Genomic DNA, 17,046 nt, shown 5'->3' on the forward strand with positions numbered 1-17,046 from the left:
ACATATAAGTGGTATGCGTTTTTGAACAGGAAAAATGGCCTATTGTAATAATGACTATTTATACCCTGCTTTTTCTCTCCACAAGGGAGACTCAAAGGAAATGTGTTCCTATATGCAATCACAATAATAATAATAATAATAATAATAATAATAATAATGCAAAGACTCTGGCACAAGCCAGTCAAGGTGGTCCCAGTGGTGATCGGCACACTCGGTGCAGTGCCTAAAGACCTTGGCCTGCACTTAAACACAATCGGCACACACAAAATTACCACCTGCCAGCTGCAAAAGGCTACCTTATTGGGATCTGCACGCATTATTCGCTGATACATCACACAGTTCTAGACACTTGGGAAGTGTCTGCACCAACTACCGCTCTGGACCAGAGTGAACAGGGAGGGGACCACAAGAGAGTTCCACCCTGTCTCCTGTGCTATACCAATAATATAATGTAATGTAATGTAACGTAACGTAATGTAATATAATACAATACAATGTAATATAATATAATATATATTGTGTGTATGTGTATATATATGTGTGTGTATGTGTATATATATGTGTCAGCTCACGACAGCTGGGCTCAATGATGACACGAGACTTCCATCGTAATCAAACAAAGAACTTTACTATCAGATACTAAGACACAGGAAAGCTGGAATTGCCTGGACGCAGCAGGCAGCCCCTTATATACCCTCCCACTTGTTTGAACGGTAAATTCCCGCCAGATCCAAAACCCCGCGCAAAAGCTTCCCGCCATCACATAACTGCTTTCTTCAAGGCCAACAGCTGCAGGGTTCTTATCAGGGCAAAATGTCAGGAGTTCAGTTTCTGGCGCCAAATTCTGGGCTCCGGAAACTGGATCCTGACATATATGTGTGTGTGTGCGTATGTTGTGTGTGTGTGTATATATATAGATATATATTTATAATATTATAATGTAATACAATATAATAGTAATAATAATATGATATTATAATTATATATTTTATATAACAAGTGTCCTAGACACTTGGGAAGTGTCCAACGTGTGATCCAATACAACAGCCAGCAGAGTGATCTTGTTTGCTGTGGACTCATCTTGTTGTGTTTCAAATAATAATAATGTTGCGATACCAGGCAACAACAGGATTGAAGAGAAACAACTGGAAAAGCTGACACGATATGAGGATTTAAAGAGCGAACTGCAAAGACTCTGGCACAAGCCAGTCAAGGTGGTCCCAGTGGTGATCGGTACACTGGGTGCAGTGCCTAAAGACCTTGGCCTGCACTTAAACACAATCGGCACTGACAAAATTACCATCTGCCAGCTGCAGAAGGCCATCTTACTGGGATCTGCATGCATTATTCACACAGTCATCTTGTTGAGTTCCAAGTAATAATAATAATAATAATAATAATAATAATAATAATAACAATAATAATAATAATAATAATAACAATAATAATAATAAACTGGGTACCATGCCAAGAGATCTCAGCCGGAATTTGGAAACACTAAACATTGACAAAATCACAATTTGTCAACTGCAAAATCGCAATTTGTCCTTTTTCTTTTTTTATAAGCCCTTTGTCCTTCTACCTGTCATCTTAGCCACTCACTCTTTCACTATAGAAGATATTTTTTTGTTTTATTTCATTTTATTATATACTGAAAATCACCTTAGACGCACAACTCTGTAACCCCCCCTGCCCCTCCCCCTATTCTCAATAAATGATTATGTAAAAGGCCACCTAGCGCATCATTGAAAATACATCACACAGTCTTAGACGCTTGGGAAGTGTTCGACTTGTGATTTTGTGATACAAAATCCAGCACAGAGATCGCGTTTGCTGTGATTTGTGTCAGTAAAATAATAATAATAATAATAATATATTTATATTCCACCCATCTCCCTGAGGGGTCTCAGAGCGAAGTATAAACAAAGTTATTGCAATTTAACAAACCTTTTCCATGTTTTTATGACAGAACCAATGAAGAAATGACATTTATAACCCAGGAACAAAAATCATTGTGTTATTAGACTTAGACTTAAAATCTGAATGATCATTATTACTTTACTTTGTCTCACTCAGGCATTTCAAGAGCTGGCTGTTGTTGCCGTATAAAGCAAGCAAGCCAATGAAAAGAGAGTAAACAAACATTAAACACTTGTGACATTTCTTCAAAGTGCGAGACATACCATTTCCTGATTGTCGTCAATAGCTTTCATCTGGACTCGGAGTTTGTTGACTTCCCGTTCATAGCTAGTGTGGGGCACGGCCAGGTCGTACATGGTGAGTGACCAGAACGTCGCATAGAACTGTGGGCTGATATCGTCCCAGACCTTTGGGAGGTGCAAGGAGATCACGGCGTCATGGACCGGAGCCATCACAAGCTCACAAGACGTAATATACTTGTGAACCTTTTGCTGCTGCTTGTTCCCCTTCTCGGCTTTTTTCAGTTCATCGTATTTTGACTGAGGAAAAAAGAACACACACAAAGTCGTGTTATTATCCATTTCTCACACCGAAGAGCACATCTCTATTCAATCTAATATGATATATTTTGATGCAAAATGGCCAAACAAAAGAACATTAACATTAGAAACAAACAACTAATCTGAGCAAATAATCTGGAGAGAAACAGATTTGATGGCTATGAAAACTGTCTGTACCGTATCTCTAGAAGGCAAGACCGCTGCTGTACTCACGGAAATATGGTGCGCATACATGGGCCTCGAGAGGAAAAACGCAGCATCGTGAGGGGTGTGGAACTCGTTGCAGAGAACGTCGATAGAAGGCACTCGCTTAATATAATCCTCTGTGCTCAAATTGGATGCTAAAAACCCACCGAACTGGACCAACGTGTCATGGCACTGAATCGAAAAATACAATCCCTTTAGGAAGGGCATTCCAAGATCAGGGGAATCAGCTTGGCTTCATTTTAAAAATACAATTTCTAATATATACATAACATTTAAAAAAAATCAGGAATAGAGATGACAGATCACTAACATTTATAACGGCCAAAATGAAGACGGTCTCCTCAGTGTGAAATTAATATTGACCTTTGTGTTTAATGTTTATGACGGCTTCAGAAATGACATTGCAACAACAACAACAACAAAACACGATCTCTTCGTTCATCTGGAGAGGCCCTGCTAACGATCCCACCTGCATCGCAAGCGCGATTGGTGGGAACGAGGGACAGAGCCTTCTCGGTGGTGGCCCCATGACTGTGGAACTCCCTCCCCAAGGACATCAGGCAAGCCCCAACATTGGCAGTCTTAAGAAGGAGCTTGAAAACATGGATGTTCCAGTGTGCCTTCCCAGATTAAGGAATCCCAAGCAGGATGAGTGACCATCACTCATAAAAACACTGAAAAACACAGCAGAAGAGACAACCCCCCCCCCCCCAAATACATTACAACGCATGCGCAAAACCACACACACACACACACGCAAATAAATATAAATACAAAACACAGACTGGGCCACAGCAATGTGTGGCAGGGGACAGCTAGTAAATAAATAAATATATGAACATTAACAGATAGATTCCCCAAACATTGCAAAAGATTTTAGAGAACTTGTGGCCTTGCCAAAGTTTGGGGCATCAATGCCCAGAAGCCCCTATTGCCAGCTTGTCCAATGGCCAGGGATTCAGGGAGCTGAAGTCCAAAACACTTGGAGGGCCCCAGGTTTGACACCACAGTTTAAGTCTTAAACCAATGTTAACAGGATCCTTTCTACGTGCCTGATCATAGAGCTTCCCCACCAGCTTCAAGTGCTTCTCCCCTCCTTCTTGAAAGATCACTCCGTTCCGCTGCTGAGCCATGAGGAGACACAGTGGGAGGGCGAGATCGTGGTCCAAAAGGGCGTCTTTCAGCCTCTGGGAAGATTTCTTAGTGTTCCTGATCTGGCCAAAATATCCACCCTGGTAAAAAGAAATAAGGACAGCAGCTAAAACAAGGAGCTTCCAGCTTCCTTTCTCTGGATTTCCCTAGCAGGCTTGGAAGTAGGGCATTATTTTTGTGAAGTTTTTCAACAGCTCTTGTATGGTCTGCAAGCCTTCCATGCCAACCAGGTACATACACAGACACCAATCTAGACTTTTACTATGTTATTTAAGCAACTATTAATATTACCAGCATTTCACAGTTGGTAATATAAGTCGTCCTTCTGTTTAGAAAAACACACACATCTATTTTCCTTTTCTGTTCAACGAAAGACGTACCTCTGCTTTGAGTTGCTCTCCGCCTGTCATGGCTTCCAGCTGCTCCATTGTCATCTCTTCCGTGATTTCTATCCCAGCCATTTTTTGCACCACTTCTTTCAAAATAAGCAGGTCAAAACTATGGAGGGAAAGATTGACCCCAACATTTAAACAAACTGAATCGTTTACACTGTGGAGAGTAATTTACAGTGTCTCGTTCCTGCATTTGGTTGAAGGACAGCAAGATTGTTTTGTTCTTATCTATTTATTGATTTACCCTATTTGTATCCCACCCTTCTCACAACAGGCAGCAATTTGATGCTCTACACACATATATCAAACTAACAATTACAATAAAAAACAAACAATTAAAACCAGAATTATTAAAATCAACTATTAAAATCATGCCAACCACAACATTATTTATTTATTTACGACATTTATATGCTGCCCTTCTCACCCCGAAGGTGACTCAGAATGGCTTACAAGTTATATGTACATACAATACATTGTATTATTAGCATAGCACAATATTAGTAACATACATTCCCATATTGTACTATACCATTGTACTGTAATATTATTAGTAATATTACAAGTAATATGAAATATATAATTATTATATTGTATTATTATTATAGTGCATTACATTATAATATTATCAGTATTATATGTGTCTACAATATATTACATTATTAGCACAGCACAATATTACTATTATATATTACTATATTGTACTATATCACTATACTGTAATATTATTAGTAATATTACATGTAATATGAAATATATAATTATGACTTTGTATTATTAGTATTATATTGTATTACCTTAGATTATTATCAATATTGTGTCTACAATATATTGTATTATTAGCACAGCACAATATTAGTATTATATATTACTATATTGTACTATATCACTATACTGTAATATTATTAGTAATATGAAATATATAATTATTACATTGTATTATTAGTATTATATTGCATTATATTATATTATTATCAATATTATATCTGTATACAATATATTATATTATTAGCACAGCATAGTATTAGTATTGTATCTTACTATATTGTACTATAACACTATACTGTAATATTATTAGTAATATTATATGTAATATGAAATATATAATTATTATATTGTATTATTATTATTATTATTATTATTATTGTGCATTACATTATAATATTATCAATATTATACGTGTATACAATATATTATATTATTAGTACAGCAATTAGTATTATATATTACTATATTGAACTATATCACTATACTGTGGTATTATTAGTAATATTACAAGTAATATACAATATATAACTCTTATATTGTATTATTAGTATTATAATACAATAATATTTGTCAATCACATAGTTGCATTTGTCAATCACATTGTTTCATAGTCACTGATCTCCCCACTTGTCAAAAGCCACATCTTAGGTTTTTTCCTGAAAGTCAGGAGAGAATGGGCTGATCTGATCTCTATGAGGAGGGAGTTCCATAGACAAGGGGCCACCACTGAGAAGGCCCTGTCTCTTGTCCCCACCAGTTGCCCCTGCAAAAGAGGTGGGACCGAGAGCAGGGCCTACCCAGAACACCTCAATCTCCTAGTTGGCTCATAGAGTGTTTGGACAGGTAAGCTGGATCGAAAACATTTAAGGCTTTATAGGTGAAAGCCAGCACTTTGAATTGTGCTCGGTAGCAGACTGACAGCCAGTGGAGCTGACACAGCAGGAGGGTGGTGTGCTCCCTGTATGCCACTCCTGTGAGAAATCTGGTTGCAGCATATTGGACCACTTGACGTTTCCAAACAGTCTTCAAAGGTGACCCCACGTAGAGCATGTTGCAGTAGTCTATTCAGGATGTAATCAGAGCATAGGCCACCGTGGCCAAGTCTAACTTCCCAAGGTCTGGACTACTGGGTATGGCGGATTACGCATCCTATTATTATGATGGCATTTAAAGCACATCAGCACAAAACCGGCATCATTTGTAAATACAACAGTAGCGTATTATCTACTTGCCTTTTACCAGCCTTTAGTTGGTTTGCCACATATTGAAGTAGACCAGCCAGTTCGATAGGATATTTGCGAAAAACAGCACCACAAAAACTAGCTAAACCTAAAGTAAACAGGGGAAAAGGCACAGTTCGTAATACCAGTGTTGCAAAATAAACCTGAACATTTGAAAACAAACATTTCATTTGTTGTTAGGTATAACGTATAGTAAAAACTTCCCCTGACATTAAGTCCAGTTGTGTCAGACTCTGGGGGTTAGTGTTCATTTCCATTTCTAAGCCGAAGAGCCGGCATTGTCCATAGACACCTCCAAGGTCATGTGGCCGGCATGACTACATGGAGTGCCGTTATCTTCCCACAGAAGCAATACCTATTGATCTCACATTTGCATTTTTTTGAACTGCTAGGTTGGCAGAAGCTGGGGCTGACAGCAGAAGCTCACATCGCTCTCTGGATTCGAACCTGCGATCTTTCAGTCAACAAGCTCAGCAGCTCAGGGGCTTAACCCACTGTGCCACCAGGGACTCCCTAGGTATTATTTATATTTTGTAAACGTCTACTTCAAAGTGTTTTCTCGGGTTTCTACCCACCCATCCCTTTATTTTGACCGTGGCCTTTTCCCAGACTGGGACTCAAGTCATCTTACAAAAGATAGAAAACCGATTTTCATTTTGCATTATATGCTATCAGGAAATTATGATTATGATGTTTTTTATTATGTTTATTTATAACCACGCTTTTTCACTCCACAAGGAGACTCAAAGTGGCTAAGGTAGGATTCGTATGTTCTAACTCAGGGGTCCACAAACTTTTTACGCAGAGGGCCAGGTCACAGTCCCTCAAACTGTTGGAGGGATTTGAAAAAAGCATGAATTCCTAAGCACACTGCACATATCTTATTTGTAGTACAAAAAAAACCCTTAAAAACAATACAATAATTAAAATTAAGATCAATTTTAACAAATATAAACTTATTTCAATGGTAAGTGGGGGCCTGCTTTTGGCTGATGAGATAGGATTGTTGTTGTTGTTATTGTGTGCTTTCAAGTCATTTCAGACTTAGGTTGACCATGAGCGAGGGCCGGCTAAATGACCTTGGAGGGACATATCTGGCCCCCGGGGGGGCCTTAGTTTAAGGACCCCTGTTCTAACTGAAACATAATTTAAAGATCTTAACTGGCCCTATGTACATTTGTAGTAAAGGTAAAGTAAAGGTTTTCCTCTGACATTAAGTCCAGTCATGTCTGACTCTGGGGGTTGGTGCTCATCTCCTTTTCTAAGCTGAAGGGCCGGCATTGTCCGCAGACACCTCCATTGTCATGTGGCCAGCATGACAGCATGGAGCACCCTTACCTTCCCGCCAGAGTGGTACCTATTGATCTATCTACTAACCTTATTATTATTATTATTATTAAAAAAGGTAAAGGTTTTCCCCTGACATTAAGTCCAGTCATGTCTGACTCTGGGGGGTGGTGCTCATCTCCTTTTCTAAGCCGAAGAGCCAGCGTTGTCCGCAGACACCTCCATGGTCATGTGGCCAGCATGACTGCATGGAGCACCCTTACCTTCCCACCAGAGTGGTACCTATTGATCTATCTACTAACCTTATCATTATTATTATTGTTGAAAAAGGTAAAGGTTTTCCCCTGACATTAAGTCCAGTCATGTCTGACTCTGGGGGTTGGTGCTCATCTCCATTTCTAAGTTGAAGAGCCGGCATTGTCCGCAGACACCTCCATTGTCATGTGGCCAGCATTTATTTATTTATTTATTTATTTATTTGATGCACTTATTAACCGCCATTCTCAGCCCATACGGGCGACTCATGGCGGTGTACAGTACACATAAAAGACAATTACAAAAGCCAGTTTCCACAACATACAGACTATACAACAACTACAAACTACACTAAAATCCGCTTCGTCTCTTAGTGGAATCATAGCCAGTCTCATATTCCTTGTTCCATTCCAGTTCTCATAACCATATTGTTAGCACTTAATTAATTAAATGCCCTCTCGAAAAGCCACGTCTTGAAGCTTTTTCGAAAGGACATGAGGGAGGGCGCCTGTCTGATGTGTGCAGGGAGAGTGTTCCACAGCCGGGGGGCCACCACCGAGAAGGCCCTCTCCCTCGTCCCCGCCAGACGTGCCTGTGAGGCAGGCGGGACCGAGAGAAGGGCCTCCCCAGACGATCTCAAGGTCCTCGTGGGCTCGTAGGCCAAGATGCGGTCGGAAAGGTATTTTGGGCCGGAACCGTTTAGGGCTTTGTAGGCCAAAACCAGCACCTTGAATTGGGTCCGGTAGCAAATCGGCAGCCAGTGGAGCTGGGATAACAAGGGCGTTGTGTGCTCCCTGCCACCCGCTCCAGTTAACAACATGGCTGCCGCTCGCTGAATCAGCTGAAGCTTCCGGGCCGTCTTCAAGGGCAGCCCCACGTAGAGCGCGTTGCAGTAGTCCAGGCGGGATGTGACAAGAGCGTGTACCACCGTGGCCAAGTCAGACTTCCCGAGATACGGGCACAGCTGGCGCACGAGCCTGAGCTGTGCAAATGCTCCCCTGGTCACCGCTGAAACCTGGGGGTCCAGGCTCAACGATGAGTCCAGGGTCACACCCAAGCTGCGAACCTGCGCCTTCAAGGGGAGTGCGACCCCGTCCAGCACAGGCTGTAACCCTATACCCCGTTCGGCCTTGCGACTGACCAGGAGTACCTCTGTCTTGTCTGGATTTAGTTTCAGTTTGTTCGCCCTCATCCAGACCGTTACAGCGGCCAGGCACCGGTTCAGGACCTCGACGGCCTCCTTAGTAGCAGGTGGGAAGGAGTGACAGAGTTGGACATCATCTGCGTACAGATGACACCGCACCCCGAAACTCCGGATGATCTCACCCAGCGGCTTCATGTAGATATTAAACAGCATGGGGGACAGTATGGAACCCTGTGGCACCCCACAAGTCAAAGGTTGTGGTGCGGAACAGGAGTCCCCCAATAACACCTTCTGGGTGCGACCCTCCAGAAATGACTGGAGCCACTGCAAAGCAATGCCCCCAAGACCCATTTCCGCAAGGCGCCCCAGAAGGATACCGTGGTCGACGGTATCGAAGGCTGCTGAGAGGTCCAGGAGCACCAACAGGGACACACTCCCCCTGTCTAGCTCCCGGCGCAGATCATCCACTAAGGCGACCAAGACCGTCTCGGTACCATGCCCCGGTCTGAAGCCAGACTGTGCCGGATCCAGATAATCCGTGTCTCTCAAGAATACCTGGAGTTGTGAGGCCACCACGCTTTCCATGACTTTGCTCAAGAAGGTGAGATTGGAAACAGGCCGAAAGTTGTCCAATTTAGTGGGGTCCAGTGATGGCTTCTTCAACAGCGGCTTTATAATAGCCTGTTTTAGGCTCGCTGGAATCTTGCCTTCCCGAAGGGAGGCATTCACCACCACTGTTACCCACTCAGCCAATCCCCCTCTGGCCTCCCTCAGAAGCCAGGATGGGCAGGGGTCTAGGATGGACGTGGTGGGCCTCATTCCTCCAAGTATCTTGTCCACATCCTCGGGTTTCACAAACTGAAAAGAATCCATCAAAATAGGACAAGCAGGTGCTCTTGTTACATTCTCGGAGTCTGCATCCAACGCGGCGTCCAGCCCAGAACGGATCAAGGCGACTTTGTCTGCGAAGAACCGAGCAAATGCTTCGCAGCGCGCGCCCGAATTGTCAGGGCTCCCACCTGCAGTGGTGGGAGTTAAAAGACCTCTGACAATCCGAAACAACTCCGCCGGACGGTTCTTTGCAGACGCAATAGTGGCCGCAAAGAAAGTTTTCTTTGCGGCCTTTATTGCCGCGGCATATGCCCTAAGAAAGGACACAAACCGTGCTCGGTTTGACTCGCTCGGATCCGAACGCCACACGCTCTCTAGTTCCCTCTTCCTTCGCTTCATCACTGCCAGCTCCTCAGTAAACCAAGGGGCTGGTTTAGCTCGGCTACTTGAGAGGGGACGTTCCGGAGCAATCATGTCAATAGCCCTGGCCATCTCCCCATTCCAGAGAGCCACCAAGGCTTCGACATGGTCACCTACCGAGGTGGCGGGAAAATCCCCAAGAGCCGTCAGGAATCCATTTGGATCCATCAGCCTCCTGGGGCGAACCATCTTAATAGGTCCTCCACCTTTGCAGAGGTTAGGGGGCGCAGTGAGCCTAAATCTGATCAGGAAGTGGTCGGTCCATGGCAACTGAGAGATGGACAACTCCTCCACACCGCCACCCTGTTCCCATCCCTGGCAGAAAACCAAATCCAATGTGTGTCCAGCACAGTGGGTGGGGCCGGATATTTGTTGGGACAGCCCCATGGTTGCCATGGCAGACATGAAGTCCTGAGCCGCACCTGTGAGGGTCGCCTCGGCATGGATGTTGAAGTCTCCCAGCACAAGGAGCTGTTGAGACTTCAACGCCAGGCTCGTGATCACCCCCGCTAGCTCAGGTAGGGAGACTGTAGTGCAGCGAGGTGGACGGTACACTAACAGAATCCCTATTCTGTCCCGGTCACCCACCCTCAGGTAGACGCTTTCAAAATTTGCGGTCTGCGGGATGGGGCACCTGATCAGATGGATGGAATCTCTATAGACCACTGCGACCCCGCCTCCCCGCCCTCCGGATCTCGGTTGGTGCATGACAGCTTGGAGCACCCTTACCTTTCCGCCAGAGTGGTACCTATTGATCTATCTACTAACCTTATTATTATTATTATTATTATTATTATTATTATTATTAAAAAAAGGTAAAGGTTTTCCCCTGACATTAAGTCCAGTTGTGTCTGACTCTGGGGGGTGGTGCTCATCTCCATTTCTAAGGTGAAGGCATGGAGCACCCTATTGATCTATCTACTCACATTGCCATGTATTCGAGCTGCAAGGTTGGCAGAAGCTGGGGCAGACAGTGGAAGCTCACGCCGCTTTCCCCAGATTTGAACTTGCGACCTTTCAGTCAACAAACTCAGGAACTCAGCAGTTTAACTCACTGTGCCACCGGGGGCTCCTACATTTGTACATACATATATACATGCGTACGTAATATATTTATAGTCAGTACTAACTTTGAAGCCAACTGGATATCGTAGTGTCGTCATGTTTCATCCTCTCTTTCTCTGGGTTAGCCAACGCTTCAATTATGCAATCTTTCTGAAGTTAAGCAAGATTTCCCTCTCACAAATGGTGATTTTATAGTTCCGCTTTACAAATATAACATTATAATTCATAATAACAACTTCTTTATTAAAGGGTACCACAGCCAAAAACTAAAATGGCTTTGAACAGCTGACTTATCAGTCCTGGGTGGGGAAAAGGTCTGTAAGATCAAATTGCAGATCTGGCTGCAATAAAACATAAGATATCACAAATCCTAAAAAGGGAAACTCTGGCAAATGAAGGATGAATCAAGGAAGTAATTAAGTCTAGTTGTATCTGACTCTGGGGAGTGGTGGTCATCTCCATTTCTAAACCACAGAGCCGGCATTGTCCATAGACGCCTCTAAGGTCATGCGGCCAGCATGACTGCATGGAGTGCCACTAGCTTCCCACGGAAGTGGTACCCACTGATCTACTCACATTTGCATGTTTTCGAACTGCTAGGTTGGCAGAAGCTGGTGCTAACAGCAGGAACTCACCCCGCTCCCCGGATTCGAACCGCCAACCTTTCGGTCAAGTAAGTATACAACTAAAAAAACCCAAAGCCGGAGAAAGGATACACGCCAAGACATCATAGTTCAGCGAAGTGAGGTATTTCAATGAATCCACAACTGGAGTTATTAAATTATCGTACTTCTGTATCTGAGACAAAATCTGAAAAGATCAAACGAAAGGGAGGTTTTCCAATTGTGCAACTTTGGCAAGTTCTTACATTCTTCTGTAGTTTATTGCATTTTAAAATAAGGAATAAGACCGGGATGCTTCTATGGCCATGTTCCAGAAGCATCCTCTCCTGACATTTTGCCCACATCTATGGCAGGCATTTCCAGAGGTGGAGAAGTCTGTTGGAAACTAGGCAACTGGGGATTATGTATCTGTGGAATGATGTCCAGGGTGGGAGAAAGAACTCTTGTCTGCTTGAGGCAAGTGTGAATGTTGCAACTGGCCACCTTGATTAGCATTGAATGGCTTTAAAGCTTCAAAGCCTCGTTGCTTCCTGCTTGGGGAATCCTTTGTTGGGAGGTGTTCTCTGGCCCCAATTAAGTCTTGTCTGGAATTTCCCTGCTTTTTAAGTGTTGCTCTTTATTTACTGTCCTGATTTTAGAGTTTTTGTAATACTGGTAGCCAGATTTTGTTCATTTTCATTCTCAACCTCTGAGGATGCCTGCCATAGATGTGGGCAAAATGTCAGGAGAGAATGCTTCTCAATCACCAGACAGCCCAGAAAACTCACAGCAACCCAGTGATTCCAGCCATAGAAACCGTCGACAACACATATGGTTTTCAAATGTCAGTATCACATGGTAAAAACAATTTAAAACACACAACTTATTTTTTGAACTCATTAACTTCTTTGTAATTAACACAACAGCCAAGATATATCAGTACTTATCTTGCCACATACATAGTCAAATAGAATGGTTGGGTTGCTGTGGCTCAGTTTCCCAATTTGTCTCCCAGAAGGCTTGACATTTTCCTTGGTTAAACGCCTGGAAGAGAACATCATAGATCAGGGCCTCTTTTCTGCATCTTTATACCCATCTTATTCACAGCTTTAGAAAATATATATATATATCTCCCCACATGGGTGTGCAAAACTGACCCTCTCCAAACAACATAGAACATTTCAGGCATTATTTATTTATTTATTTAAAATATTTATATGCCGTCGTTCTCACCCCGAAGGGGACTCAGGGCGGAGCACAGCATATACACGGCAAACATTCAATGCCGGGGCACAGATTCACATACAGTACATAAACATTAAAAACATTGATCAAAATATTAAAATACACCATTTAAAACCATCCTAGTCATCCGCGTCAAATCTAATTGGCCTGGAAATCTTTCCTATTGCCGCTTTAGCAATATATAGTAATATATAATATTAATATTGTGCTGTGCTAATAATATAACACATTGTATACACATATAATATTGATAATATTATAATGCAATACAATACTAATAATAATACTATATAATAATTTTATATTATTATAAATAATAATATAAAATTGACCTATAAAACCCTGTCTTGACCTATAAAACCCTGTACGGTTCCGGTCCAGTGTATCTGTCCGAACGTATCTCCCGCTACGTCCCACCTCGGAGCTTGAGATCATCTGGGGAGGCCCTGCTCTCAACCCCACCACTCTCACAAGTGAGGCTGGTGGGGACGAGAAGCAGGGCTTTCTCAGTGGTGGCCCCTCACCTGTGGAACTCACTGCCCGGGGAAATCAGAGCATCACCATCCCTCCTCTCCTTCAGGAGGAGGGTGAAGACTTGGTTATGGGACCAGGCCTTTGGGCAACCAGGCAATTAAAGACCAGCAGGATTGACGAAATGGTATTAAAAGCAGATCTATGAGACAGCAAACACTGACAATGTAAGGGAGGAATTTAGGTTTGTATTGATTTATTGATTTTTTACTGGAATAATGCATGAAGCTGTTAGTAACTGTGAATTTTATTGTAAGTTGTGATGATTGTTGTGATGCTGGCATCTAATCGTGCCTTTACTGTGTAAGCTGCACTGGGTCCCCTTCGGGGTGAGAAGGGCGGGGTAAAAGAACCCCAAATAAATAAATAAATAAATAAATAAATAATATTTCATATTACATTTAATATTACACTATAGCAGTTTAGTACAATATAGTAATATATAATATTAATATTGTGCTATGCTAATAATACAATATACTGTATGTACATATAACTTGTAAGCTGCTCTGAGTCCCCTTCGGGGTGAGAAGGGCAGCATATGAATGTTGTAAATAATTAAATAGTAAATAAATATTGCTTTGACTCCATTCTTAAAACAAGAAAGCAGAACTCACTTCATAATATACTTGGCTCTATCAATTGTCTGAGCCTTAACTTTCACGAGCAGCGGGTGGCTATTGTAGGTTTCATTCTTCCACTGGCCATACAAACGGTACCTGTTGGAAGAAGGCAGGGAGACAAAAAAAAATTGAAATTATTTTATCAACACCTGTGAATTTTCCACATAAAGCTTTTCCCGGTTATTACTCACCGGTACTGGTAGGGAAATGTTTTAAACATCCCCCAGAGTTCTTCAGACATGCACGCATTGCAGTCCATCAGGGAAAGAGAAGGAAGCAAAACCTGGTCGGTAATACTCAGCAAACAACTGAATAATAGCTCCTGGTGGGGAAAAGGAAGAGAATGCTGAAAAGAATCCATGGCTGGATACTTCCTTGATTAGCTATACACGTTCATAGCACAATACCAGTTATACAATAACTCTACTCTGTTGTAGATCAGCCAGAGGCTCATGACTTAACTGAGGATTTAGAGAGGATTGTGGGATTTCCTGTGGGCTCTCAAGTCGGGGAAATTCAGATGTAGGAAATGATGTTTCTCTCTATGAGAAAACTGGCTTGGAAACTGCAGGGCCTCAAGGCCAGGATGAGGAGTCAGAAATAGCAATAAAAGATAAGGAATCGAGTGAAGACTGAGCGAGAATTCCCAGGAGAAACCACCTGAAGCTACAGAGAACAACAAAAGTCTCTATTTACGGATCAGAGCTGAAAATATAGAGTACGCCAGACTGTGAGATTACGTAGGAAAGTTGGGGAGAAAATTCATGGGAGAGGTAATGCTTTCATGGGTGGCTATTAAATAACAAGTTGTTAAAGGGCAGTTCAGGCAACACTGCGTTAGAGTGAGAAGCTAAGCCTGAGTTCTCTTGTTCTTGGTTCAAATCAAGCCTTGGTTTTGGATTTTAATATCCTGGAAGTGTATTCCTGTTCAAGCTTTTACTAGGTATACCTTCTTGTTTGTGGACTTATGCTGTAACTGTGATTTCTGGCTGTTCCTGGATTTTGTCACTTTTGGAACTTTATGAGACAATTGGATTACTGTTTGGTTATCACCTGTTGCTAAACCTTTTTGGATTATATATCTAATTTTCTTATTCCTGTTTTTTTAATATGCTTTATATGTGTTTTATAAAAAACAGTTTGATTATATTCCTGGACTCTTGTGTTGTGCGGTGGTCAAAGGTGGTTCCAGAGTGCAACACAGTCCCCAAGTTGCAAACATTCGACTTACAAACGACTCCTAGTTAAGAATGGGGGTGAAACAATAGGAAGTGAGAGGAATCTATTTCTCAGAAGGAAAGGAATCCATTCCTTTCCTTGCCATGGGGAAAAGAGACCTCCACTGAAGCTTTATCTCACGGGGACAGAAACTGCAGTGAAATCTTCTGAACTGACAATAAAGGAAACACCACAAGGATGTTAAACCCTATGCTATCCAAAGATAGATAGATAGATAGATAGATAGATAGATAGATAGATTGATAGACAGATAGAAAAAAAAATATAGCTGGAGTTTATTCATTTATTATTTATTTACCGCATTTTTATCCCACCCTTTTCAGCCCGAAGGTGACTCAGGGCGGCGTACAGATCAGCAACAATTAAATGCTTCAACATACATATCAATTAAAAACATAGTAAAAATCCATATAAAACTACTTAAAACTATAATAATCAATGTCTACCAGTTCAACTCCTTATCCATTTACACTGTCTAAGTCAGGGGTCCTCAAACTTTTTAAACAGAGGGCCAGGTTACCGTCCCTAAAACAGTTGGAGGGCTGGATTATAATTTGGAAAAAAAGATTCCTATGCACACTGCACATATCTTATTTGTAGTGGAAAAAAACCCACTTTAAAACAATACAATAATTAAAATGAAGGACAATTTTAACAATTATAAACTTATTAGTATTTCAATGGGAAATGAGATAGGATTATTGTTGCTGTTGTGTGCTTTCAAGTCGTTTCAGACTTGGTTGAGCGAGGGCTGGGTAAATGACCTTGGAGGGCCATATCCGGCCCCCGGGCCTTAGTTTGAGGACCCCTGCTCTAAGTCGTTCCGTGTTCATTATTTCATCATGCTGTGTTTGTCCAATTACGCTGTGTTTCCGAAGGCCTGCTCACGGAGCCAGGTTTTTATTCTTTTATGAAAGGTCAGGAGGGAGGGGACTGATCTAACATCCTTGGGAAGTGAGTTCCACAGCCAAGGGGCCACCACTGAGAAGCCCCTGTTTCTCGTCCCCGCCAAATGCATCTGCGTGGAAGGCAGGATTGAGAGCAGGACCTCCCCAGATGATCTTAAATTCCCGGATAGTTCGTAAGGAGAGATACACTTAAACATTTACCTGTTCTGATTTACATACAAATTCAACTTAAGAACAAACTTACAGAGCCTCCCTGGTTCATAACTTGGGGACTGTCTGCATTCCTGTGTTATTCCACCACCATAAACAATTTAAAGAATACATTTGAAGACAACTCACCATTTTTTCTTTATCGTCCTGTTTGTTCCCATCAGTTTGGTACTGGAATAAAAAAGAATAGTAAAAGTTGAATTATTTCACACCAAGAATGTGACATTATGTAACACGATTTTTGTTCTGGGGTTATAAATGTCCTTTCCTAATTGGGTCAGTCATAAAAACGTGGAAAATGTGTATTAAATAGCAAAGAATTTGTGTGGGACATCCTCCTATAGCACATTTTTGCAATAGTTTCCCAATGAATATCTCATCATAGAGTCTCAACCCATTCAACATAGATTGTGGCAGCCCCAAAAACCAAGTTTCTAGAGATGAAC

The 17,046-nt window shown here is 42.0% G+C and overlaps 1 protein-coding gene across 2 annotated transcripts in view; it reads right to left on the reverse strand.

Annotated features, from left to right (window-relative positions):
- Positions 1-17,046, reverse strand: part of THOC2 (THO complex subunit 2) — a 74,288-nt gene that overhangs the window by 36,038 nt on the left and 21,204 nt on the right. For both annotated transcript variants that reach the window (XM_060756401.2, XM_060756400.2), the window contains exons 13-23: positions 16,730-16,771; positions 14,435-14,565; positions 14,238-14,339; positions 12,804-12,888; positions 11,959-12,052; positions 11,308-11,388; positions 6,232-6,328; positions 4,220-4,337; positions 3,740-3,919; positions 2,694-2,858; positions 2,184-2,459 (exon numbers count right to left, since the gene is read on the reverse strand). In XM_060756401.2, coding sequence (XP_060612384.2) covers positions 2,184-2,459; positions 2,694-2,858; positions 3,740-3,919; positions 4,220-4,337; positions 6,232-6,328; positions 11,308-11,388; positions 11,959-12,052; positions 12,804-12,888; positions 14,238-14,339; positions 14,435-14,565; positions 16,730-16,771 — 1,371 coding nt within the window. The remainder of the gene's footprint in view (positions 1-2,183; positions 2,460-2,693; positions 2,859-3,739; positions 3,920-4,219; positions 4,338-6,231; positions 6,329-11,307; positions 11,389-11,958; positions 12,053-12,803; positions 12,889-14,237; positions 14,340-14,434; positions 14,566-16,729; positions 16,772-17,046) is intronic.

The sequence above is a fragment of the Anolis sagrei genome, chromosome 10, assembly GCF_037176765.1.
Source record: "Anolis sagrei isolate rAnoSag1 chromosome 10, rAnoSag1.mat, whole genome shotgun sequence".
NCBI lineage: Eukaryota > Metazoa > Chordata > Lepidosauria > Squamata > Dactyloidae > Anolis > Anolis sagrei.